The 26146-nt window shown below is 47.3% G+C and overlaps 1 protein-coding gene across 1 annotated transcript in view; it reads left to right on the top strand.

Moving 5' to 3' along the window:
• The window catches only part of LOC144123874 (uncharacterized), a 64488-nt gene extending 41221 nt beyond the window's left edge, over window positions 1-23267 (top strand). Inside the window, 8 exon segments of the mRNA XM_077656598.1 lie at window positions 3233-3337; window positions 4688-4767; window positions 5262-5313; window positions 9466-9667; window positions 11119-11344; window positions 12123-12289; window positions 14027-14156; window positions 19866-23267. Of these exon segments, the coding sequence (XP_077512724.1) occupies window positions 3233-3337; window positions 4688-4767; window positions 5262-5313; window positions 9466-9667; window positions 11119-11344; window positions 12123-12289; window positions 14027-14156; window positions 19866-21489 (2586 nt within the window). The 3' untranslated portion in view covers window positions 21490-23267.
• The last annotated feature ends 2879 nt before the right edge of the window (window positions 23268-26146 follow it).

Genomic DNA, 26146 nt, shown 5'->3' with positions numbered 1-26146 from the left:
TTAAAATTTTGACAAATTGTGGTCGTATAATAAGTTTATTGACCAACCGCACATGTGCAAACATACAAGTGGGCCGAACGAGAGGGCGTTCGATATTTTCTTTTTGCGGCACTCACCCGTCATGGTGGCTTCTCTGCAGTGCCTAGATGCAACGAGGCGAAGCATTATCATCATCTCCAGGGACAAAAAGTTAAAAACAGCGCGCTAGAATTCGCGACGGCCGTTTCTGCGGGGACGCGATATGAAGAGGAAAAACGCTGAGGTTTCTTCGCAATGCATAAGAGAACGAAGGCTTAGCTCCTACGAACTGCAGCGATGCGAACGGGTCGGGTCTGGGAAACACTGCGACAATCAGCCGTCGCGGTGGCTTTTCCACCGTACTTGTGAGCAAAGGGGCAAAGCATCCGAAAAATGACAAGGAAGAGATTTTGGTTACTTTCGACACTGCCGTCGACGGACCGGATGCGTTATGAATTTTCTTCCGTGCTAAAGACAGCGCGAACGCGGACTGAATTCAGCGAGCACTGGAATAGGATCTGTTCAGGTCTTGTGCCAAGAAATACCAATCGACATTTTATAAAGTGAAATTGTCAATATATGTCTTTTTACTTCATGGATGGATGGACGGAAAACTTTATTAAGCAAGCGAGTTTGGACCGTGCAAGGTCTCAGGGCCACCGCACAGCCCTCACATTACGCGCATGTGTCCAGGCCACGTAGGGCCATGGCACTGGCACTCCGGTTCACGCAGCGAAGTTGCGTGTCCGGGTCCTGCGACGCAAGGAGGGCCTCCCATTCCTCCCATGTACCGATGGCGGGCTGTCCCTGCGGGGGAGGATCGGCAGGGCAGCCGAAGAGGATGTGGTCCAGGGCGGCGTGCGGAGCTCCACAGAGAGTGCACTCTGGGGAAACGTGGCGGAGGTAGGAGAGACGCTGAGGGGTAGGAAGAGTTCGGGTTTGGAGTCGCCTCCAGAGGATTTGTTGGGAGTGGGATAGGCGGGGGTGGGGAGGGGGATAGAGTCGACGGGCAAGGCGTGCTTGTTGAGTTAGTTCTGAAAACGTGTGTGCCTGCTCCTTTGAGAAATCCCGGCTGGGGTCGCCATTTGCCCAGCAAATAAGTCCTCGGGCTATGTTATCGGCGGCCTCATTTCCGGGATTGCCAGAGTGAGCCGGCACCCACACGAGCTCAATACGCCTATCGGGATTTAGGGTGCACATTCTCAATATCTGCCACGCGGGGGGATGGACGCGTCCGCGGGCGAAGTTAAGAATGGCTGTTTTGGAATCGCTAAGTATATAAGCCGCATTGGTTTGGGCAATGGCTATTGCTATAGCTGCTTCCTCTGCTTCTTCTGGGGTACAAGGGGGGTCTATGAAATGGGTAAATGGGGGGGCTGCTGGATGGTAAGCCACAGCTACTGAACGGTCTGGACCACACACGGCGTCCACCCAGCGCACATCCTCTGAAGTGCCATATTCTTTATAGAGAGCTTTGGCTCGCGCGACGCGGCGGGATTGATGGTATTCAGAGTGGACATTCTTAGGAAGGGGTTTCAGGATAAGCGCGGTGTGTATGGCGCGAGGGAGAGAGATGAAGTGTGTCGTGTGTGCCGGTATGCGAATTCCCAGAGAATCCAGTATATATCGTCCGGTTTCCGTGCCAGCCAGACGAAGGTTCTGTGTGTAGCGATGTGCATCTATAAGTTCTTGTATAGTGTTGTGCATTCCTAATTTGACTTCATTCATATTTTTCAAAATCAGGCAGTTTGGATCATACGTTTTTCCGGGTAATGCATTTTTCCCGCAATTAAAAAAAATGCAACAACGAGGTTTTACTATCCTTCTACCTTTTTCTGAAAAAAGATATGATTCTAGCTACAGCCATTCATATTTATAGGCTAAATTGTTTCTTGCGCCGTGCTAAATGAAACAGGAAGAAAAAACAAAGGAAAAATAGGTGGATCTGCATAAATTCAAGAGCATTATGGTGTGCATTAGATTGTTTGCAAGTTATCACTGTTGCCGTGAGAGGCAAATTTAGCACTTTTCAAAGGAAGGCGTTATGATTAAAAAAGCTATGAAATATTTTTCCCAAGCTTTATGCCCACAGATGATAGTAACATAACATTCCTAACAATTCAAAACAGTAAAAGAAATTTTACTCCATGAAATAAACATTTTTTCTTCTAGAATGGTGTCTTATATTTAAATTGCATGTTGCAGCACCAGGTGAAGTGTCTTTTAGACAAATATGAATGAATGTAGTCAAAGTTCAAAATTTTGGCTGAAATGAATAGAAGAAAACAAAACTGAGAGGAGAGTATTCTTTTGTTTTGTTCATTTTTTTTTTAGGCAGAGTGTCAGCTGAATGTAAAGTTTAGTCAAACAACCTAGAATCATGGCTTTTCTAGTGCATGTGACATCATATGCAGGCAGTAGTATGAATTCACGGCAATACATAAATGCTTTTGTTTTTCAACAACCTTAGGTAATTTGTGTGAAACTTCCAGCACTTGAAAGAAGCAGCTCATATCTAGTGAATGGTGATAGGAAAAGTTTCATTTTGATACTTAGGTTTTGTGGAAACTAAAAAATTGCTAACTTTGAAGTTCTGGAAATTTTTTCCAGCTTCGAGCTTGTTGAAAATTGTTGTCACTGCACTAGCACTAAGGCTTCCACTCAGCCAAAAATCCATTGTCAGCCTGCCCACTGTGGCAGGTGGCAGTTCAATTAACGATTGGTCACGAGAGATTTCTTGGGAAGAGCAACCTGGATCTGCCAAGCCCTACCAATGGCAGCACCTGCCATTGCATCGCTTAACCACTGCACCACTTTGCCCGGAGTGGTACAATGACTCCCAATGATCTACGAATCTAAAGTAGAGATTGACCAATTCCGCGTATACGCACATTCACCCATTATCCCTGTTCAAACAACTTCCATCCGTGAAAAGTGGATCCGAACAGCAGAACCGAATTGAAAACCAAAGTGCTAGTGCACCTAACTCGCATTTTGGCCTAACCACATAAATTGTCTGTCATTTTTTTTTTAAGTTCTGTAAAGTGTTCTTGTTGGCACTGCTGGGGAGCTGTTCAAGAAATGTTTGAAGAGTAACTTAATAGTTGCAGGCCCCTAATATAGGCTATGGAGTTGATGAGTGGAGGGCATCCTAAGTCAGCTGGTATGTGCCAGACGCCATAGCTTGCAATTGGTGTATGCACATGAATTGCAGATCCTCCTGTGTGACGTGTGTGATGCGGGCTACCACACATCCTGCCTGAAGCCTGCCTTGATGATCATCCCAGATGGAGACTGGTTCTGCCCACCATGTGACCATGTGAGCTTCCGTGTTGCCTCTTCCCATACCTGTGTACCTTTATCGGGGTGCCCTCCCCAGTGTGCCTTCTACCAGCTCACCAGAGAAAGTACATGCGACAACTGGTGAATAGCTGCCAGTAGCACTGGGCACTAATTGATGTACAGTCGCCGACCGATTTTTCTGACTCTGCGGGACACAAAAAAATGGTTCGTATAATCTAGCAGTCCGGAAAATCCGTGAACTTAGAAAAAATCTCTTTGCTGTGAGTGAGAAACCAGCTTGAAAAATTGCAAAATTTTCCGCTCCCCGCATTCTTTTTGCAAATCTTAATATTATATCATATTTGAGCCAGAGTCATGCTTTCAGGACGGCCACCTCCTTGTGTCACTGATACGAGACTGTGCTACGTGGCCGCAGGTCATGCCGCGAACACGCCACAATGCACGGTTCGAGAAGCGAAAATGGAGTTTATTACCTTAGGCAACGATGCTCACAAAGACCAAGAGAGGGAGCCCACGGCAAGCTTCCAAGTGAGCGCTTCCAACGGGAAGTCTGACGCCAACATGTTAAAACTTGTACTGCCAAATGGCACGCATTAGGAGTTTAGATCTTCATTCTTCACTACATGGAGCCGTATCATCTGCGTGGATGTGGGTTTTTGCCATCAGCGGAAAGTCATTTGAGGGATGTCTTTGGCACCCGACCGGAAAGAGAGCTTTCAACATGAGAAGTGCAAGACCATGTAGGACAACATGTCATTGCATGCACTGAAGTCAGTCATTCAGTCAGAACTTCGCTGCTCAGTACAATCAGTACGTCTTGTACGCAGTGCACAGTGTTATTGCCCTTTGAGGGGCGCTACGAGGTGGGGCTTTTCCTGTGTTCTCAAGTTGCAACTGACTGGGAGGGTGTCATATTTGGCAACACTCTTGTATGGAAATTATGTCCAAACAGGCGGTTGCATTTTGAGGGCAGCTCTTTTCTGGGATTTTGTGGTGCCACTAGGGCTGCACAGATTTTGGAAGAATCGATTTAGCAGTCTTCTATGGTTTTGCTTGGCCGGAGGAGTGACTGTGCCATCATTTGTCCTGTCGGCTCAAACTTAAGGGAGTCGGGCCAATGCTGGTCTTAAACAAGCTTGGCCCACAGGTTTGTCAAATCAGCTTTCAGTCCAAAGTTCGGAGGAAAATGTTGGCAATAGAGCAAAAAAACGTCTTGTTATTAAACGTGGTGGTAGGTGCACAAAGTTCATGCTGTGGGACAAATTTCTATGTGAACAGAAACTTTGACTTTGCATGTGAGCATTCCAGGTAAGCTGTTTATTGCTGCTGCTTCTGCCATTCACCTGTTGCCTCGTTTTTTGCGCAGAGGAAGCTGTGTGAAAAACTTGTTGAGGAGCTCAAGCTTTACGATCAACTTTCCAAGAAGAGGGACCGAGAGGAGCTCAGGTGAGTGAGTAGGGCTGCTTTAGCTCCACTACGGGCTTCTCTTTGACGGTCAGTCCGTGCAAGGCTTCTTTAACATAATTAGGCTCTCAACACAACAAAAACAGTTTGCATTAGTGATAACAGTGAGATGTGCCCACATATTTTGTCACTGTTCCTTATTTGGCCTGCTATATTTGCTGTTTGTTTCATAGGGAAATTGCAATGAATTATCATTTGTGGCTAATACATTCTGTGAAATGTATCAGCTGTTGCTCCTGGATGACATTTGTACTGTTTCCAGTCCACTGCGGGTTCACATGCCCTGTGCCTGTTCCAAAACGAGTGTTTTTCACCTGCTTTCATAGCTGTTTCAAACTTACCTTACCAGTTCTATTCCTGACTCCGTACTAGGAGGCAGAAAATGTAGTCGAAGAAACAAAAAATGCACAGTCTTGCTCGAGCTGTTCTTGAACACATGAGTGCTTCAGAACCTTTTGGTGGCACATTGTGTGCAGGAAACAACGACTCGCGTACGTGGGCATCAGCTTGGACAATGTGCTCAAGCCAGTGAGTATACCCGTGTTCATGCATTCCGAATGCAAAGCCTCACAGGGAAGCACAGTGCTGGCAGAGTGCAGTCTGTCTCTCTCTCTCTCTCTCTCTCTCTCTCTCTCTCTCTCTCTCTCTCTCTCTCTGTGTGTGTGTGTGTGTGTGTGTGTGTGTGTGTGTGTGTGTGTGTGTGTGTGTGTGTGTGTGTGTGTGTGTGTGTGTGTGTGTGTGTGTGTGTGTGTGTGTGTGTGTGTGTGTGTGTGTGTGTGTGTGTGTGTGTGTGTGTGTGTGTGTGTGTGTGTGTGTGTGTGTGTGTGTGTGTGTGTGTGTGTGTGTGTGTGTGTGTGTGTGTGTGTGTGTGTGTGTGTGTGTGTGTGTGTGTGTGTGTGTGTGTGTGTGTGTGTGTGTGTGTGTGTGTGTGTGTGTGTGTGTGTGTGTGTGTGTGTGTGTGTGTGTGTGTGTGTGTGTGTGTGTGTGTGTGTGTGTGTGTGTGTGTGTGTGTGTGTGTGTGTGTGTGTGTGTGTGTGTGTGTGTGTGTGTGTGTGTGTGTGTGTGTGTGTGTGTGTGTGTGTGTGTGTGTGTGTGTGTGTGTGTGTGTGTGTGTGTGTGTGTGTGTGTGTGTGTGTGTGTGTGTGTGTGTGTGTGTGTGTGTGTGTGTGTGTGTGTGTGTGTGTGTGTGTGTGTGTGTGTGTGTGTGTGTGTGTGTGTGTGTGTGTGTGTGTGTGTGTGTGTGTGTGTGTGTGTGTGTGTGTGTGTGTGTGTGTGTGTGTGTGTGTGTGTGTGTGTGTGTGTGTGTGTGTGTGGAGCATGCGCAGGCTTGATAACGTGTCACAGTGTCACGTCACCTACATTGCAGGTGGGCGATAAACAATGCAAAATAATGGCCGTACAGCAATTGTGCACCTAATTCAGATTTGGCCTAACTACGCAAATCAGCCATCATCATTGTGGTTGGCCCGTCCCGTCTTGGGGAGTGTAGTATAGTTTTGGCACGAGGGTAAACCTGGCACATTATTCATTGCCACTGTGTGCCTTGTTTGCAGATTTGTTAACATTAAAATAGCTTTGACCCTGCAGTCAGCTAGGCCTGATTTGTTTGTGAGAAGAAGGAACAGAAACGCAGTTTAGTGTTGCAGATACTTTTCCAGGTTACTCTCAGTGTTTTGATTACGGACGAGTTGAGCTCGAACAGGAAATTTTCGCTAGGGGCTAGAGGCAGAGGTGAACTTCACTTCTTTATTACAAAGTCTGTATCACGGGCAGTTCACTTTAGCGCATGTTCTTTTAAGAATGCGTACATTGGTCTGTGGCAATGCCCTCTTGGTTTAAATCTGCCCCTGGGCTTGCAGTACTAGATTATTGAAATAGATGCATGACTGGTGCTGAGCAGTGTTGAGCGGTCGCTTAACACTCAGTGGGAGCACTGGGAGATTATGCCCTTTAATTAAGTAATCGTCAGCACCTGTTGACATCATAAGATTGAAACCTTGACTTTAATGTTTAGAAGCTCTCATATGTATTGCGGTGATTTTGAGTGCCCTTGATTTGACTGCCCACTTAGCAAACGCGCTGCGTGTGCCATTCAAGTTTTTGGAATAGGCCTCCTGCAGTTTCCCAATGATTGCAACACAAAAACAGTGCTAAAAAGCGACCTCTGTGCGTCCACTGTGTTGTGCAGAGTGCTGCCATCTGCATCCAAATGCATGTGACCGGTATATGGAGTGACACCTTTTGTTGGTTTTGCAGTGTGGCCGGTATATGGAGCAAAAACTTTCGTTTGTTTTGCAGTGCGTGGTTCAACAACTTTAATGCACTGAAAGATTTTTCTGGGTTTACATGCCGTACAAGGGCAAGAAATTATGCAAGGCCATGTACTATCGCAATCAAAATACAGTAGAACCCCGCTGTTACGTTCCTCACTGCTGCGTTTTCCCGGCTGCTACGTCGTTTTCATCCGGTCCTGGCATAGCTTCCATAGGATCCAATGTATAAGGAACCCCGTTGTTATGTAGTAGCTGTGAAAACGTTCCCGCATGATGCGTCGCAACTTAACACCCCAAACACGCCTGGGCTGAAGTAGGCAATGCGCTGCAACCGCCATTTTTACTTTTGGCGAGTTTTGGCCGGGCTTTGGCTGCAAGAAGCCGCACGCCAGTTCGAGAGGCCGCCACTAGGTGGCCATTCGTGAAAAATGCTCTCACTTTTACGGTCGCCGCATGGTTGTTGAACGGGTCGACTCCTCTTCTATCATGCTATCGTCATTGTGCATTAAGCCTCGTGAACGTCGAACTTGTGCTTAGACGGCGTCGCGCAAGCGGAAGGCGCTTTCCCTTGAGGAAAAGCTGGACGCATTAAATGCAGTCGACAGGCAGCCAGCGCGGAAGAGAGTCCACATTGCCAAGGACCTTGGTCTCCCACCCTCGATGCTTAACAGCATCATCTCGAAGCGTGCCGAGATAGAGGGGAATGCCGCGCTCTTCGGCCCAAAAGCAAAGCAGGCTCGTGGCAAAAACGGCAAGCCACCATTCTGGATTTCTTTTAAGTCCTAAGCGCACTCTGTGGAATTAAATTGTCTATAGTTGAAACTGCACATTTTGATTCATTTTTGGAGCTTTCCTCACTGTTGCGTTTTCCTGGCTGTTACGTTTTTTTTCCCCGGTCCGGTGAAAAACGTATGAACGGGGTTTCACTGTATTATGGGACGCGTGTTCTCGGAAAGAAAGTTTACTGCAGCTCTACCTCGCTACCCGGTCACCTGGTATGGACATAAGCGGAGAGAGCATGCACGACCCCTCATATGTTGACGCATATCAGGTGATTAAATTATATGACTGCACCTGAATGAAATTTTTTCCCCAGACTCGCGTCCCGTAAACTTCTGATTGCGATATTACATATACAATGTGCAAGAAAATCAGGGGGGAAGTCTCGGTGCTCTGCTAGTTGAAAGTCTCATGTGAAGTGGAGCTCCAGGAAAGCTTTATACGGGACTAATTTAAGGAGCTCAAACACACCAAAATGTTTCCATTAAACAAAATCTCCGCAATTGTAGGCAGCAAAAATCACCAGCATCGGGCACAAAGTGTAGTGCAGTCGTGCACGATCCTTTCAGCCAGGCATGCTCTGGGCTTCACTACCTGTGTGCCCCAGAACTTTAGTGTTAGCCCTGCTCCGGCCTTTGCTCACTGCATGCCCCTAAACGGTCAGTCACGCGTGTGCTGCTGGGAAATGTAGAGTCCACTCGTGATTCCAGCAACTGAAAAGTGGCACACAGAGTGTATCCTAGCCTGTCTCAATGTATGAACCTTAGTGCAGTGCGAGCTGGTGCGCTCCTTGCTTTAATGTAGTTTTGAGCGAAAACATTCACTTACGGCCCAGTCGCCTTGCCTTTAATATCACGCATTTTTGAAGGAGTACAGACACCAATGTTTTGATTGCATGTTTTCTTCTTTGTATTCACGTGCAAGAAATTAGTACAGTCGTTCACAAACCTGTCTAGAGTGCTTGAACGGCATACCAGGTAGTACACATCCACCAATTATGAGTGGCTTAGGACTCGAAACAAGGCCATGCCATGCCATGTGCGCACATTCCTATGTATCGCTTTCAACTCCTCGTGTCTTTGAAAACTACATCAGGTTAGGCAGGGAGTGGCGATTGTCATAAATACACAACAAAACACGCCATTCGAGTGCTCTATGCAAATGTATGGGTGACAGCATGCACGAGTCATAACTGGACCGCCTGTCTGCTGACTATTTTCTTGGCCAAAGAAGTTGCAGTGATAGCTGTGTTGCTGCACCACTTGCGAGAATGCCTTTGTTGGCAGTATTCTAATGAAGGTGCTCTCTGGCTGCCACGTTGGCTCAGTGGTTATGGGGCTTGACTACTGGCCTGAAAAATGCGGGTTCAATCTCGGCCGTGGCGGTCGCATTTCGATGGAGGTGAAATGCTGAAGACCCGTGTACTGTACGATGTCAGTGCACATTAAAGAACCCCAGGTGGTCGAAATTATCCGGAGTCCTCCACTACGGCGCTCCTCATAGCCGGAGTCACTTTGGGACGTTAAAACTCCATTAACCAGTCAAAAATGCTGTCTGGTTGGCCGGGGATTCTGTTGCTGTTGCAGTTGACGACGAGAGAGTGAGTCGGTTGTGTTACCACTTTCAGGAGAAGAAGGAGGAGGAGGCGTCTGAGCCCGAGGAGGAAGAAGAGGAGGAGGAGGAAGATGAAGACAGCCGGCAGCACCTGCTACTGAGCAAGCGGTCATCACGCAAGCGCAAAGCCATCAGCTACCAGTTCAAGGAGTACGACGAGATGATCTTCCAGGCAGTGCAGCCCGACATCGTGGCAGCTGCACAGAGTGCCAAGGGTGAGTGAGCTAGGGTGAGTGAGGCGGGTTGCCCGGCTCACTTGTGTCCGTGGGTCGGGAAGCTCGCTCGCAAGTCCAGCTGCACATACTAGGCTGAAAGGGCCTGAGCAAGTGTGTGTCAAAAAATCTGAACGTGAGGGATTGAGTTCATGTTAGCTTTAATGCACTTACTAGGGGCAAAAGAGAAAGGCCGAATGGGGAGGGAAGATTCGTGCTGTAACAGCTAGGTTTGTTTCTTGCGTTGCCTCTGTCAGCCAGTTTGATAGAGGCATACAAATGTGTGAGATGTTGAATATGAATCAAATATTGCTTGTCATTCCTTTCATGAAACCCAAGTTCACTGTCTTTAAATATTTGCCCATGACTGAATATTTGTTCATAATATGGATAATTAGGTCTTACCAGTAGTCTTCTCTGCAGCCTGACCAGGCTTTATGAGAAGCCTGTGGTGGCATTGTGGAGTTATGTTCCTTTTCTTTATTTTTTATTTTTTACTGTGCTTTGGCATCTAATTTGTACCATCGCATTAGTGTATCCTCAGTGATATTTCCTATCACTACTTTCTATCCAAGCAGAGTCTTGTTGCATGATTCCTTTGTCAAGATGTGTATAATTAGAATGACCTTTTCTAACCATGCACACTGCTTAAGCCAGCCACACAGGCACATTCTTTTACTTGTTAACAGAATTGTTTTAACAGCAAAGAATATTGATTTTTTGTTGTACCATTGCATTAGTATATCGTCAGTGGTACTTCCTATCACTACTTTCTATCCAAGCACAGTCTTGTTGCATGATTCGTTTGTCAAGATGTCTATAATTAGAATGACCTGTCCTAATCATGCATGCTGCTTAAGATGGCCATGCACACACATTCTTTTGTGTTAACACTGTTAACACACTTGTTAACAGAATTGTTTTGACAAGCAAAGAATATTGATTTTTTTATTTTGTTTCACAGCTTGTTTCTGAATGCTAAGGGTGTGCAAATATTCAAAATTTTCAGTACAAACCGCATGTGTTTGTTGTGCTGTGCGTATTTGAGAACTTTCGAAAATAAAAAATTTATCAGTCTGGGTGCATATATTGTTTCTGAGCCTTGTTGCTAGCCTGCAGTGACGGCAGCTGTCGGACTCCGACTGTCACATTGCTGGTCCTTTATTTTACCTTTTTTAAAAGCAGTCTCACTGTTCAACACCAATGCACATTCCCTTTGCTTACATCAGCGTTCTTCTAGCATGCTGAAAGTGCATGCTCATCGTAGGCTTTTGGTGTTTTTGCAATGGAACCTCCAGGCAAGGCTTTGCTGTGTTCTGAGATTTTTGTAAGCAAGAGCACTGCTTTGTAAATAGTGGGTAGCAGCAGTCAGTTCTCGGCTCAGTTGCATATCATTCTGCTCTGCACTGCTTTCGCAATGGCGCCACAGTGAAGTGCCTTTCCTTGCATTGCAGCGGCACGGGCTCCGGGGGTGAGTCGGGGCAAGGACATGTCCAACCTGTTGGGCCCAGACGACGAGGAGGAAGAAGAGGAGAAGGGTGACGAGGAGGAGGAAGAGGAGGAGGAGGTGGCTGAAGAGGCCGGTGGGAAGAAGCGCAAACGGGCCCGCAAGCTGACCAGCCTCGACTTCACCTCCGAGGAGGAAGGAGACGACGAGACCGATGAGTACCAGGGCTCCAGGTGAGGGCTGTGTTTGTGCGCTGCTTTGGTGCATTGAATTCCGACATCCCCAAGTTCACCTGCAAGGCCATCATACCTCCCAGTGGGCCCTTTGTACTTTCGTTACACTCCTTACGTCAGTTCTTTTGACTCAAGTCAATTTCTTAAAAACAGTTGCAGTGACGCCACCCCTGCGCAAAATGTTCCAAACTGCGTAAAAGCATGTAAGCTGCGCCGTTGTGATGAAAATTGGGAAAACTGCTGCAAGCAGCTCCAAACTCAGTGGTTTCGAATTTAGTGGCACCTTGCGCCAGCTATCCAGCAGACATGACCTTAGTTGACATCACTGTTTCTAATGTTAAGGTATTGAGCCAATTTATAACAAACATGACTGTCACGCGGCATTCGTTCCCTATGTTCTGAAGTGTGCAGTAAATGGACTAATAAAAATTAACATTGCAGCGGACTTCCATGTTTACTTTTTGTGGCATATACGCAAGCCACTTCGGTCCAGCTAAGTTCTGGCACAAGTTTTTGAGCCGTTGCCTATTTCTTTCTCACTTAGAAACCTTGAGCGATGCACGCATCAAGATGAGTGCCGATCGACATCCTTAGGCTTGCATGTCTCTAGAATCTGCCGTTCGTCTTCATTATTCCTACTGGCCAGTTAATTAGGCAAACCGTGGGTGAAACAGTCAAAGGTTGCTTTTAATTATAATGCAAATATCATTTGGTGATATAATTTAAATGCGTAAATATGGAGATTTCTGCATATACGACAAATTGCATGTGCCCCCAGTGCCAGCCAGTCGGAAGCAAGTGCGTCGACCGTGGTCAGTGAAGGTCCCCCGTCATCAGGCTCGGACTGGCAGGCCAGTTCGAGACGTCGGCGCCGGGGTACGACTGCTGCACCCGCCCGCAAGAAGGGCAAGACCACCCGGTCAGGTTATCGCAGGGACGACTTTGGTGAGTTGTCATGGTCTCTACATTCTGTTGACTTTGCTGTGTGCAGTGTGTGGCATCTTTGCCTGGCGGCCTGTGAGGATTCTCTCGGCACTTACCTCATTTGAGTGAATGGGATGTGGGTTCTTTTACTGATTGCTTGATGTGTACCGCATTGTGTAGGTCAGCACTGCTGCAAAAACCAATTCAAGGCTTTTTGCAGTAGCATCATTAAGCTAGCTTGCATCATTGTGATCGCGGCAGTGACAGCGATGACGTGACAAGGATGAAGACAGGACATGGAAATGCCAATTTTCGGGGCAGTTTTGTTCATAAGCTTGTATGTAACTCTCATTATCCTGCAAATTCATTCCTTGCATTACATTCATGTTCTTTTTTTTTTTTTGCTGTTTCGGGAACACAGAAGCAAGCCTCGCATCACAGTCGTGGTCTTGCTTCATTTCAGTAAATACCAGCTTCTGGCTTCTGCACTCTCAACAGAAAGGAGTATAAAGGGAGTGAGCTGCCTTCTGGCGCGCACCCTTTTATAAAAGGGGCGGTGCTAGAGGACAGCTTAAAACAGGGTGTATCTCCAGAAAGCACGCTCATTAGTTTAATGGCTTGTAGCTTGGAAGGATGGGGAATTGGGCAAGATGTGACTGTCCTGGTGACTTTCGCTTTGTGACTTGTACAGCTGCCCAACTTTCACGACTCGCAAGTGTGAATTGGTGAGTCGCAGAGGTTGTGCGACCATTTTGGTCGAAAAGTGGCAGTTGCGGAACAGTCGCAGGCTGCTCAATTTCCGAACCTTGCGATCGCACTCCTAAGTGACTCTGGTTCAGCCCTCCACTGTGCAATTTGGGGCATCCTGACCACTGCCTGCCTGTTCAGTTTTGAAGGCAAAGTGGAGGCCTTCGGCTAAATTCAGGGTTTAGAACAGAAAATGTTGGTTGTTGACTTCCTGGAAGAAATCATGTGGTCACCGAATTTTTAAGAACATTAAAAAACGGTAAGCTCACTACTCGACTGCTTCCCAATTGAGTTTACCTTATAATGACTGTTCACTTTTGTTAGTTCAGACTTTGGTTAATTGGAACTGCATTGGCATCCCGTTCTATTTCGAATTAAGGGGAAAAAAAGGGTAATCTGACTACTCGACTGCTTCTCGATTGATATTACCTTATTGCCTGTTCACCTTTGTTAGTTCAGACTTTGGTTAATTAGAACTGCATTGGCATCCCCTTTCATTTGAAATTAATGAGCTTTTACTGTACACAGTTTTTGGGTTCTAATAGATGAAAATTATGTAGGCTATAAGCAGTCACCACGAAACAGCCACAGATGATCACGTATGCTGCAGCTTCACCTATTCTACTATCCTCCACAAACCGTTTAAGCTGACCTGAGCATAAGTCAGCGTTTGCCTGCAAGAGAAAGCAGAGAATGGAAAAAAACACAATGCCACAGCCAGCAAACATTCTCTTTCCTTTTATAATTGCCACTCCTTCAATTATTTCCTGTTCTCTTTTTTAAACAGCACTGATTAGGTCCATTGTTCCCAGCAAGTTGCATGTGTGGGTGTTTTAGATTCTGAAATTTGTGGTAGAATAGGCCAGTAGAGCATCTGTTAGGCAACAAGGGTCGTCGTAGAACTGAGGTGGGTTCAGAAACATAGCTTGGATCTTTGCTGTGAACTTTGTCTTCTTGTAGCTGGGGTTGGTGACGCTGAATTGCACACTTCATTCTCTCCTTGTGCGCCAGTGATGGACGACGACTACGAGTCAGAGAGCGACGGTGGCTACGGCATTCGGCGTGCAGCCACCAAGCAGGTCAACTACCGGGAGCTCTCGTCAGATGACGAGTATGCTCCTCCCAGCACCAAGAAGAGCAAGTGAGTATGGCAGCAGTACCTTGCATCTTCTTATCGATTAGGTCTAAGGAAGCCAACTTGAAATTTATCGATCAGAAGGCAGCCAAGTGGCTGTCTGAAAAGGTTTTAACTTGAGTTCAAACTCACCTTGAAAGGAGAACACTGGCCATGATGACAGCAAAAACACTATTGTATACTTACAGTAATCTTATGCGGCCTCATCTGGTTGTACATCCTTTTGGAAAACTTCACTCACAGATAAATTAACGAGATCACTCATGGCTGTGCATTTCCCTTTTGGCCTTGAGCTGGAGATTTATTTTGCCAAAGTTGCTTTTTTTTTTTTTGCTTCATGTGTGCAGTGGCCTTTGCTTTGAAATGTGGATGCATTTTCGATAGGTGCAATCACAATTTCGTGCAGTTACTGAAATCTAATGCTTATGACCAATAAATAATTATATGTGATATATTGTTATGAGCATGCTATTCAACTGAATTTCATGTGCTCCATGCTAAATATGCCAGATTTGATGTCTGTTGATGTCTAATCAGTTAATTTGGAAGCTGAATAATCAAGTACTCCGAAGTTACCCCAGAATTGACTTGTGTGTTCTCCAGTGCGCTTTTAAGGAAGGGCGTCAGGCAAGGAGACGCGATCTCACCAATGCTATTCGCCTGTTTACAGGAGGTATTCCGAGGCCTGAATTGGGAACAGTTGGGGATTAGATCTAATGGAGAATACCTAAATAATCTGCGATTCGCTATATTTTCTTGCTGAGTCACTCAGGAGATGAACTCCAAATCATGATCAATGAGTCAGACAGACTGAGCAGAACGGTGGGTCCTAAAATTAACATGAAGAAAACCAAAGTAATGTTGGAAGTCTAGCTAGGGAACAGCAGTTCACAATTGGCAGTGAGGTGCTGGAAGTGGTAAAGGAATACAGTAATCCCTCGTTATAACGAAGTCAGCGGGATGGCGAAAAAATTGGTTATAAGCGGTAATTCGATATAAACAACCACCCGAGAAAATCTAAAGTAGTCGAGCTTTAATTGTGCCGCAACGGCGAGGAAATCAAAATACAATGTATTCAGGGAAGCAAAACTTTATTCAGATGCAAAAAAGGCAGTTAGCTTTCGCTGTTTCAAGCTCAATTACTGGGCGCGTGCAACCCCTGCTCTAATCTGACCAGGCATTGCACGAGGCCGCGGTCGCCGCCCATGCATTCAACCTTGGTGGTATTTAGAATCGCGAAGGCAGTGGCGGCTTTCATGGGGAAGGGGTGTCACGGAAATGCCGTGGCTCGAATCTGAGGTTGTGTTTGTTATGCTAAAAAAAAACAAAAAACGATTAGCTGCTCATTGTAGGCACGCAGCGCGATCGTGAAAACTGAACAGTTTTGCAGTAGGGGATTCGCATGATTACTGGGCAGTCTTTTTTCCCCCAAGGTGTGTTGCTGTGAAGTTTGCAATTAAGTTTTTAGGCGAGCTTTTCGGCGCACTGTTGTCGACAACACTGTTCTAATTCTATGGTCCAAGTGTCGGTGTTCGCGCAGCGTTGCGTCTGCGTTATTGACAGATGTCCAGGAACAAAATTCAATGACCCTACCATGCATTTAGACCGTTTGCCTGGTTGGATGGCGCGAATCGAGCATGACCAGCTCCAGAAAACCGCCGGAGAAACACCGTGGTTGCGTTGACCCGCCATGTTGACAGCCTCACTCGCCGCTGGCGACTCTGGGCCTCACTCGCCGCTGGCGACTCTGGGATTTTTCGTGTTTTCGGCAAGTTATTGGTCGATTTACATTGTGAAAAGTGCAACAAAGCTAGGGGTGGTCTTTTACTGCGATACAGGCCGATTATGACGAGCGCCAAGCAAATTTCTAGACCGGCTTCCCCAAAGTCGCCTTCCCGATTTGTTAATGTAGCTCCTCGCGTCGAACACATTAATGGGCGTGCGACCAGCAGTCGCTTGCGACCAGGCAGCAGCTCGACAACACCGTTGTTCGCATATGCAAGTGTGACCTGTGGGTTGCCTTCTCATTTGAAGCGAAAACTCTCAGGAATGACGTTCGCGTGCTTTCGGGAGTTTTGTCTGCTTTGGCCGTGAAACGGTAAGGCTTAGTGACGACTGCGGCACCCAGGGAGCAGCTCACATCATTGCCGAAAGCTCACCTCGCTCGCGACTTGCAAGCATGAATGGTCTCATCATAATCGAAAGGAACACTTCTTTTGTGCTTTTTGGCACGTTTCAGCGCCAGAAATGTTCTATGGAGTGGTAAAATTTTGCTCACCGAGCGCACCCTATGGAATGCTATGGCACAAGTCTGCCTGGGGTTTTTTGGCCACTTTTCGGCATCCAAGAGACCGCGGTTTTCTGGCATCGCAAAGCGTCGCGAAAATTTTATTTTCGTTTGGATTCTATCACCAGCGATGCGGTTGTGACTGATTTGGGCGCACTTCCGTTTGCATCTGCCTTAAACAGATGGGAGCACTTGGCACTTGCGTGGTACTCATTACTAGGCAGGTCATCGGTCGTAGGTTTGGTACTTTTGTGGCCTGTGCCTGCATGAGACTAATTCGTCGGCGGTATTAATTTGACACTGCATGCGCAAAAGGGTCGCCGTGGCGGCAGCGATGCCTCCACTCGCCACTTCGCACTAAGCGGGTCAAGCTCTTCGTGCGCTTCGAGTAATGCAGCTTAAAATGCATGCGTTTGGGTTGGGACCAGAAGAAATTTTGAATAGAGCGATATTACGGGCAAAGCGATTTCGTTATAACTATAAGAGGGATTACTGTATGTCTACTTAGAGCAGGTAGTGACAGCTGATCCAGATCATGAGGGGGAAATAACTAGAAGGATAAGTGGGGTGGAGCGTATATGGCAGGTTCTCTCAGATCATGAATAGCAGGTTGCCAATATCCCTCAAAAGAAAAGTATACAACAGCTGTACCTTACTGGTGCTCACCTACAGGGAAGAAATGTGGAGGGCAACGAAAAGGCTTCAGCTTAAGTTAAGGACAACACAGCGAGCCATGGAAAGAAAAATGACAGGTGTAACGTTAAGAGACCGGAAGTGGGCAGAGTGGGTGAGGGAACAAACGCATGTTAATCAAGAGGAAGAAATGGGTTTGAGCAGGGCATGTAACGCAAAGACAAGATAACTGCTTGTCCTTAAGGGTAATGGAGAGGATTCCAAGAGAAGGCAAGCATAGCAGGGCCTGGCAGAAGGGTAGGTGGGCAGATGAGATTAGGAAGTTTACAGGCATAGGTTATGCACAGCTGGCAAAGGACAGGGTTAATTGGAGAGACATGAGAGAGGCTTATGCCCTGCAGTGGGTGTAGTCAGGAGGCTGATGATGGTGATGATGTGTTTTCCTGCATTTTGTGGCTGACCAAAATGTCCGACTTGTTTTCGGTCATTTCAGGCATTCCATGGCCAGGGTCATCGCATAGAGTTGCTTATTTAGCCATCCGGTGTGTGCGTGCAAGATTTTCCGATATCACATGGCATGTCACAGAAAACACCACATTTGGTCATGGAGATCAGTTTAGGTTTCACTTTCCCATTTTAAAATATTAGTTGTTTTACTGTGTTGGTAGTATAGTACTATAGCCCTCCATAAGGCATGCACCCACCAGAAGCTCACTCAGCAGTGGAATGAAGAAGTGGTGCCGAAATCAGATTCAAAATTATTGTATGAAAAGCACAAACTTGAAACATTGCTGCTAATGCAAATATGTCACATAACATCCTACATCCTATGGTAGCCCGTCAATTTTTTTTTTTGCCACTTTTTTTAATTGACAACATCAGCAACTTAAACTGTTCAGAAAAAAAAAAAAACCTGGGATAGAATTATTCAGTAAAAAGTTGTTCAGTGTGCAGCCATGTTTATTGTGTTCTTTCCTGTTCAAGTTGTCGTGTTTGGCACTAGCGAGAGTGGTAAACACTGTTTTCTCCGTATTATGTGTGTGTTCCAGATGAAGCGTAGTGGCCGCTGTAAGTATAAATGGTGCTTGTTTTGCACATCCTTGCTGCATTCGCAACAAACAGAGTGATGCTGCTGTGGAATCATGCTGCTGTTTGAAAAGTACAGCGGTACCTTTGCCCAAATTTTTATCTTATTGATTGCCATGTATAAGTCGACACCCCTCCCCCCAACACCAGTCAGAAAAGAAGGATGTATGCCTGCAGTAGTGTGTTCTTTGTCATGTAGTTCTGCGTGAGTCTGTTCTTGCTCGCCTGCCCTTCATCAGTTTCCCTCAGAGTCGGTCGCAAACTTCACATTGACAACTTTTACCGTATTGACTTGCGTAATTTATGCATCCCTAGTTCACTACCCGGGTTCATAAAAAATTTTTCTCGCACCATTTACGCTCCCTTCCAATCGCGGCAGCACCGCCACTCGGAACGGCAGCGGCACTGGGAAGTGGTGGTAGCCAATGGAAGAGCCAATGCCACTCATACATAGTTTCTCTTTGGTTCTGTCGCATTTGATTACTGCCGGCCGCGTTTCACAAGTTTTTAATGTGGTGCTTCATCAGTCATCATTTGTGCTCCAGGTCCGGTAAATGACCAGCACTCATCCATGGCTACATTCAAGATTGCTGTCGTTTTTTACACCGAAGAAACGAACAACTGCGCGCCGGGGCGCAAGTTCGACATTTGCAATGGGTGATACAGGTGTGGCAGCTGCAGCGAGACAAAATTTTCAGCTGTTCCATGCGATGTCGTGATGTGACTGTTTGCAAAGTGCAGGATTTCGCTAAACAACGACGTTAAAACTATGTGCTGTGGGACCGCAGCAGCGATCATGACGGCAGTGCTAGTTGGGCAATGGCACAGGTGTGGACGAGAGTCCAGTGACTAATACATTTTCGTTTTGAAATGTGCCCATGGGTACACCCACGCGTGGCAGCGGATAGCGGCTGGCAGTAAGCGGCGGCTGCAGGAGAATGCTATTGCGTTCTATTATTAAAGGCCAAGATTAAACGACCTTCAAGTTGTTTTTTTTTTTCTGAAATGTGATATGGGGTTCGACTTACATTCGAGTAAACTTACAATCTTGTAAATGCGGTAGAGGTGAGCCTGTGAGAACTACACTCGCCATATCCTTTGTAGAGCTATGCTTCATCTCACAAGTCGTTAGCAGCGCTGTGAAGGCTACAGCTATTTGAGCCAGTCAGAACTGTATTCACTGCAAAACGTGTTCCTCTGTGTCCCTCACCCTACAACTGGTGGCTCCATCACTGGGAGGGAAAGAGCACCAGTGTCCAGCTGCTGCAGGCAGGAGACTCTGCCAACTCGGTAGACACCATGTTTAGGAATGGCAGCGCACCACTTCGTAGCAGGCCTCCGCAGTGCTGTGTTTGTGCGGACTTACTTTGCTAATTTAACCAGTGAGTGAAGCGTTCGCTGTACTTTCAAAACACCATCCTGAACTACCTTTTCAATTAGTGCAATAGTTGTCTGAAGGATTCTCGCAACACTGCTCAAATATTTGAGAGGGACCATTTGTTGTCTTCCTTGGGCCTGATTGAACGCGAGAGTTCTACTTTTTACAGTGCTGCAAAAAAACTTGAAAGATTAAGTATAGTTTACGTGCACAGTGAGCTTTGTGGTTTTGGAATATTGTGAGCAGAGTGACATGGTGGGTCATGCCACGAATGACCCAAATGCTTTTTTTTTTTTTTTTTGCGCCTGATGTGCCACCAATGCCAATTCAGTTCCAGGCGGCGGCGGGCCAAGAGCGCCTCAGAGGACAGTGACAAGGAGTGGCGCTGCAGCAAGAAACGGAAAGGCCGAGTGCGGCGCACCTGGCGAGCTAGCTCCAGCTCGGAAGAAGAGGCAGAGTTCACAGACGAAGAGAGCTCGGATGACAAGCGCAAGCGCAGGGGCGGCGGCCGGCGTCAGCCCCCTTCTGAAGAAGAGGAGGAGGAGGAGAGCAGCGCTGAGGAGGAGCAGAAAAAGAAGAAGAGCAGGAAGCACGAGACGAAGCCGGTGCCACAAAAGTTGAAGAAGCGGTTGCCAAGCAGCTCAGAAGAGGAAGAGGAAACGGAGGAGAGCGAGGAGGAAGAGGAGAGCAGTGATGCTGCTTCCGATGATGGAGACAAAAAGTTTGCCAAGAACCGCCGCATAATTAGATCAGACGATGAGAGCGAAGATGAGGGGAAGCAGGCGAAGGCTGAAGAGACTAAGGCGAGTGCAGACAGCAAGGAGGCACAAGAGCCAGCTTCTGGCAAGGAAGCAGCTGATCCAGGCAAGCCAGCAGCTGTCTCTACAGAGTCTGCAGCTGCTACAGCAAAGCCAACTCCCACCAAGCGTGTTCCTTCCCAGTCTATCCCACCCCAGGATGGCATTCCCGTTGAACCAAACAGCAGGCGACCAGCTGTGGCAAGGCAAGACTCGCCTAGCTTGGGCCGGCGACTGCTCACAGTGCCAGAAGTTTCCCACAGTGCTTCATCTTCTCCATCTCGGGTGGGTGGCGATGAGAAGGGGTTTCCAGATGATGAAGAGGAGGAGGACTCCAAGGGCTTTCCACCCGAGGAGGAAGACCTGGAGGAGAAAGGGTTTCCGGAAGAGCCTCCACTGCCGCAGCAAGTTCCGCCAGCCGGGAGCAGTCGGGGCAGTGCACCACCGCCCGGGCACTTCCCACCAGTGCGGCCACCGTACCCTTACATGGGTCCCCGGCCACCATACGGGCCACAGGACCCGTACGGTGATTGCGTGCCCATGGATGGCGTCTACGGGAGGCCGCTCGCACCTGCAGCGGTGGACCCATACACACGAGGATCACCCAGCCCGCCTCAGTTCACCAGCCTTGATGGCCCTCTTCCTCCACACCCACCGCCACCACCTGGTCGGGGTCGCCAGTTAACGCCTCTCGAGGGGGGTCATTACCGGGACCAGTATCGACCTCCCGACACTTACCAACCACCACCCGGTTTCTATGGTGCAGGGCCGCCACCTCCTGCAGGCCCACCTGGTCCTTACAGGTACCCGCATCATCACCCACCTCCACCTTCAGGGTACCAGCACCCACCACCACCGCCTCCAGGGTACTACAACCGGCCACCCGGCTACTATGGACCACCTCCTCCAGGGGAAGGGGTCTATGGTCCTCCTCCTCCTCATCCTCCCCCTGGTGGTTCCTACTCGGAAGGGCACCCTGACCCACCAGCCCATTGGGCGGGGGCTGGTCCCCCACCACCCCCAGGTGCCACCCCACAGGGCCAGGACGGTGGCTTTACCATCACCAATATCCTTCGCCAGAGGAACGCTGCTGATGGAGGCGAAGAAGACGAGCTGAAAAGTGTCACAGACATTGTCTCGTACATCACCCAGGAGTAGTGACGGGCTCATCTCTTCCCGTGTGGAAAATGCACCTCTATGGTGGGTGCTCTGCTTTCCATTTTTTGCTGCGGTCGCCAAATGGGGCCCGCATTCGTGCTGCAGTTTTCTGTCCTAACTGTGGACTCTTGGCGGAGCTGTGTGTGCATGTGTTGATAGCCGGCTGGTGTTCCAGCTTTCACCGCTGATGCGGACACACAGCTGAAGTGGAGTGCGCTCATGGGGTTGAAAGTGAAGGACAGCTGCGTATGCATGTGTGGCTCGAGTGCTGTTGCACAGTGGCCGTTTCGTCACTGTCCATGCACTGGGCATCTTGAGAAGTGTTACTATGCTGTACTTGTGAGAGTTTTGAAGGAAGGAAGTTTGAATTGTGGTTGGGGACCTTTACTTCCCTACATTTTGCCAGTGGCCACCTTCCTCTAGGTGAGCTCTTGTAAACGTGCAAAGAATTAATGAACTGAGACAGCAGGGTGAAGGTGAAACGTGTGTAGAGATCGTGTAAGAAAATTCACACAGCTCGCACCAAACTGGATCATTGCCACACACAAGCCGTGGCATCTGCACTGTGTCGCGACTTACAGCTCCACACAAACCAAGGGAAAAACTTGCTAAGCAAGAAAGTTGGTACAAGGAAAGAGAGTAGTATAGTGTATTATTCTTGTTATTCTCTTTTTGAAGGGGGAAAGGGGAGTCATGCAGATTCTACGGCTTGCGTGTTGCTACTTAAGAAAAAAAAATGAGGGTTTGGCCCTGGCGACCGTTCACCTTTTTTTTTTTTGCTTTTCAGAACACACTGCATGTTTTTATCATAATTCATTGTTTCTTCATGATATTTGAAGTCAAACTGTAACCAATTTTAGAGTGCGGTCTCATGCTTCAGCGTGACTCGCCTTGTTTAGAACAAATGAGAGCTATTAAGATGTTGCACCACTGAAGCGATGGCAGACTACCCGATTTGTGCTTCTATCGCTCTACAAGACTCCTTCAACAAGCGCCTGCAGATTGTGTACATACCATCTTTACTTAAGTTATGCATACTTTTATTTTATTAGGTGCAGAAGCGTTGCTGTTGTTGTTAGTCCACGTCACGGGTGGCCAGCATTGCTTCAGTGCTGAATTTCAGTGGAATGCCACGAGCACTGCTGCGGAAAATGTGCAAGCCTCAGTTAATACCCGGCGGAGCACTGCCAGCTACCTACGAAGTGCACTACTGGCGTCAGCAGTCTGTCTCTTGAGTGTCATGAGGCGTTCGGATATAGCTCATATGTGGGGATGTGTGTGTGTGTGTGTATGTGTGCTGCTTTTAATGCATTGTGTATGTCAATTCAGCAGCTTATGCAGCAAACTGCCTTTCCTTTACTAGATATGGTGCACTTCAGTTTTGTTTGATTTTTTTTTGTTTTTCTATTCATAAAACAAAACACATTAAAAGCGAATGAATTTTTCCCTCTTCCGTAATTCATCCTCACCAATGTAATTGTTCTTGGTGGGCACATGGCAGCAAGAACTGTGGAAAGGAGGAAACGGGTTTTTTGGGGGAAAGGGCAGCATACATCTCATGTCTTTAATTGTGGTGTCAGGCGTGTGATGGCCTCCAGGGTGGTCACAGATTGACTCCACATTGTACAGCCATTTCATCTCCATCGACGACAAGGTTTGGTCATGGTCGCTTTAGCGGGTTTCTCACTGCTCGCTCCTGTAAGAAAGCTTTTTGTACATAGGCGTCTTGTGCAAATATGTAACCGAAGGCATGTCATTAAAAGAGAACATCCTTTTTTATCTTCTGTGTGCTGTGTCACACTGCTTGTTCTATGCTGGCATCACTTTTAGGAAGAGAATTATAAAAACTTGTCACCAAGTGTATGCGGACATAGTAAGGCTTTTGAATTTGTCATTTCAGCCACCATCAACACATGCATGCCTTACTTCATTGTACTGCTGAGCTACAAGTACTGTGAGGGCCTAATGAAAAGCAAATGAAGAGAAGCAATTCATACACGAACACAAAAGCAAAAAAGCAGTGAACCTCATTAGTTCAAAGCCTCTGCAATGTTTGAGTTAAATGGGCTTTGGAATTATCTGAGATTGAAGCAAAACAAGCAGCTGTTGGTCGAAAAGAAGCGACAATAAGAGCATGCACAGTGTATTAAGCATGAACTTTTTTAGCTCCCATTCTCCGCAAACTCTCACAGATATTGTCTGAACCCGAAAGAGAACTTGAAGCCCAGCATGGAGAGCAACATGAACCCAAACCTCCAGGGAAGAACATGAAGCCAAACTTTTCCAAAACACTCCAAACTTTTCTATCCAAATGGTAGGAGCCAATTCAAAGGGCACTTGCTCGTGCACTAATTAGCTTGCAGTTAGTGCGACACGAACAATAAAAGCATTGCAAAAATGCGCTAATTTCGTGCGCTGCAAAGCACAAGGAGAAAAGCGAAGCTACCTATTTATATGAACACCATACGAGACAGTTTATAGGCTTATGAATGCACAATATTCTCACGAGATCACTAAAGAGAAACTTTTTGAAAACTTCGCAGCACTTTGTGCACGCATGCCGCTCTTAATACTTCGAGCGGTCGATGCAGCCAGACGTCTTGAAACACTTAACGGACGCTCATTTCATTTCTTCATTCTGCCTGCTATCCTTTATTTCCACTGCCTCAGCTCAGGTGTTTCAGTATCTGTGGCAGATGCCAGGGCTAGCAAAAACCTTTTCCTTCCTTTTTATTATTTTAATAAACCACTTACTACTAGGCCTGACCAGAAGTGCGGCAGCGTTCGCCTCTGATGCAAACATGAGGCGCAGCTGCCTGGCAGTGTGGTCTCTCGAGCTGCCATGCGGCGGAGCTGCATGTGATAGTTTCGCCTTTCACTTGTCGCAGACCGAAATTTCAGCGTCTCCTGTATCCAGCGCTTACTTGAGTGCCTTCGTCACCCGCTGCTTGTGCGGTCCTTCCTTGTCGCCACGTCTTAAAATGCTTTGCTTTAAATATTTTCTAGGGAGCGAAAGAAGAAAGGGGTACCGCAGTGGAGCGCTCCAGAATAATTTCGAACACCTGGGGATTTTAACGTCCGCTGACACCGCACAGCACACGAACACCTTTTTGCATTTTGCCTCCATCGCAACGCGGCTACCTCAGCCGGATTCCAACCCGGGAACTCCAACTCAGTAGCCTCATTCCTTTTTCCTTCTTTCACTACCACCTCCCTTTCCTCACAGCGCGCGCAGTTGAGGTGTCCAAGAGTTTCCTTTTTTTTTAGAAGCCATTAAAAAATATTACAGGATTGCACTTAAGTCTGCTTGAGAGCGGAAATGCGGAAGCCTTCCCCTTTGCTCTCTGTCTCTCCCCCTTCATTGCTCATTTTTGTGTTGTTTTTGTAGGAAATTTTTATTCCCTTTTTCTTATTTATGATTTTATACTCAGTAAGCCTTCTCACGCGTGTGCATAATTTTTCATCAAATCAGCTGCAGAAACCCTGCTTCAAACAGCATTTATTTTCATTAATTCAATTTAATTAACTAGTTGCAATTTATCAACCAAAGCTTTCTCATGCACTACCTAACACAATCAAACTTTTGCACATTTATCTCCACAGAATGACATAATCGTGTACAAAATTTGTGGACACTTTTTTTTTGCTGACGCGACATAAGGTGGTAGTGAAAAACTTTATTTAGCGAAGGCCAAAAAGAAAAGAAAATTAGGATGCTGCCGCTCCGTGGGTGGCCTTCCGGCTGTCGGTCGTGGCCTCCATGTCATGCTTGGCGGCGACTTCTGCTGGCCAGCTCATAAGCCATAGTTGAACATACGGCTTCGAGCTGTCCAAAGCAGCCTCTCACAGCTGCGGACTGTTTAAGTTCCAGGAGGCGGGGGGAAAAGTGCCGGACATGAATAAAGAATGTGAGCATAGTGTGCTCGGGGGTGGCTGCAGAGCGTGCATTCTCGTGAGAAGGCACCGGGGTGAATAAGGGCAAGGCGGGCAGGAGAGAGGAAAGTGTGTGGGACTGTAAATGGCACCACGTGCTCTGTTGGAGCTAGAGAGGGACTTGTAAGCGGGAGGGAGGGATAGGCGGGAATTGGCATGAAGACACTCTGCCTTCTGAGTGGACCCACACTAAGGTCACCTTCACACCCAAACCTGGAAAACCCATAGACACCCAAAATCTTCGCCCTATTTCCCCTCACCTCTCGTCTCGGTAAGCTCTCTGAGCACGTCGTTCTCGACAGCTTGCAGAGCTGCCTGGAAGACAACCACCTTTTCCCCGATTTGATGTTCAGCTTTCGCCCATCCCTTTCCACCCGACATCGTGTTTCAGCTCTCTGAAGAGGTCATTCACCCTTTCACGTCAAGCGCACTCGCGCGACCTTGGCACTGGACTTGACAAAAGCCTTTCACAACGTCCTCCATTCCGCTGTTCTATACGCCCTTTCCACCCTTAACGTGGGTCCCCGTGTTCACGGTTACATCACAGCTTTTATTGCCCGTCGCACGGCTGAGATCTCATTCCGCCCCCTCTCCCATCCAGTTATCACTCTTGGAAAACGAGGTACCCCCCAGGATTCTGTCCTTTCACCTGACGCGATGCAACCGTATAATGCTTTCGCATTTAAAAAAATATCATCGCCTGCCGTGGTGGCTCAGTGGATGG

Source organism: Amblyomma americanum, chromosome 3, assembly GCF_052857255.1.
Source record: "Amblyomma americanum isolate KBUSLIRL-KWMA chromosome 3, ASM5285725v1, whole genome shotgun sequence".
Lineage (NCBI taxonomy): Eukaryota > Metazoa > Arthropoda > Arachnida > Ixodida > Ixodidae > Amblyomma > Amblyomma americanum.
This window is presented reverse-complemented; position numbering and strand designations above follow the sequence as displayed.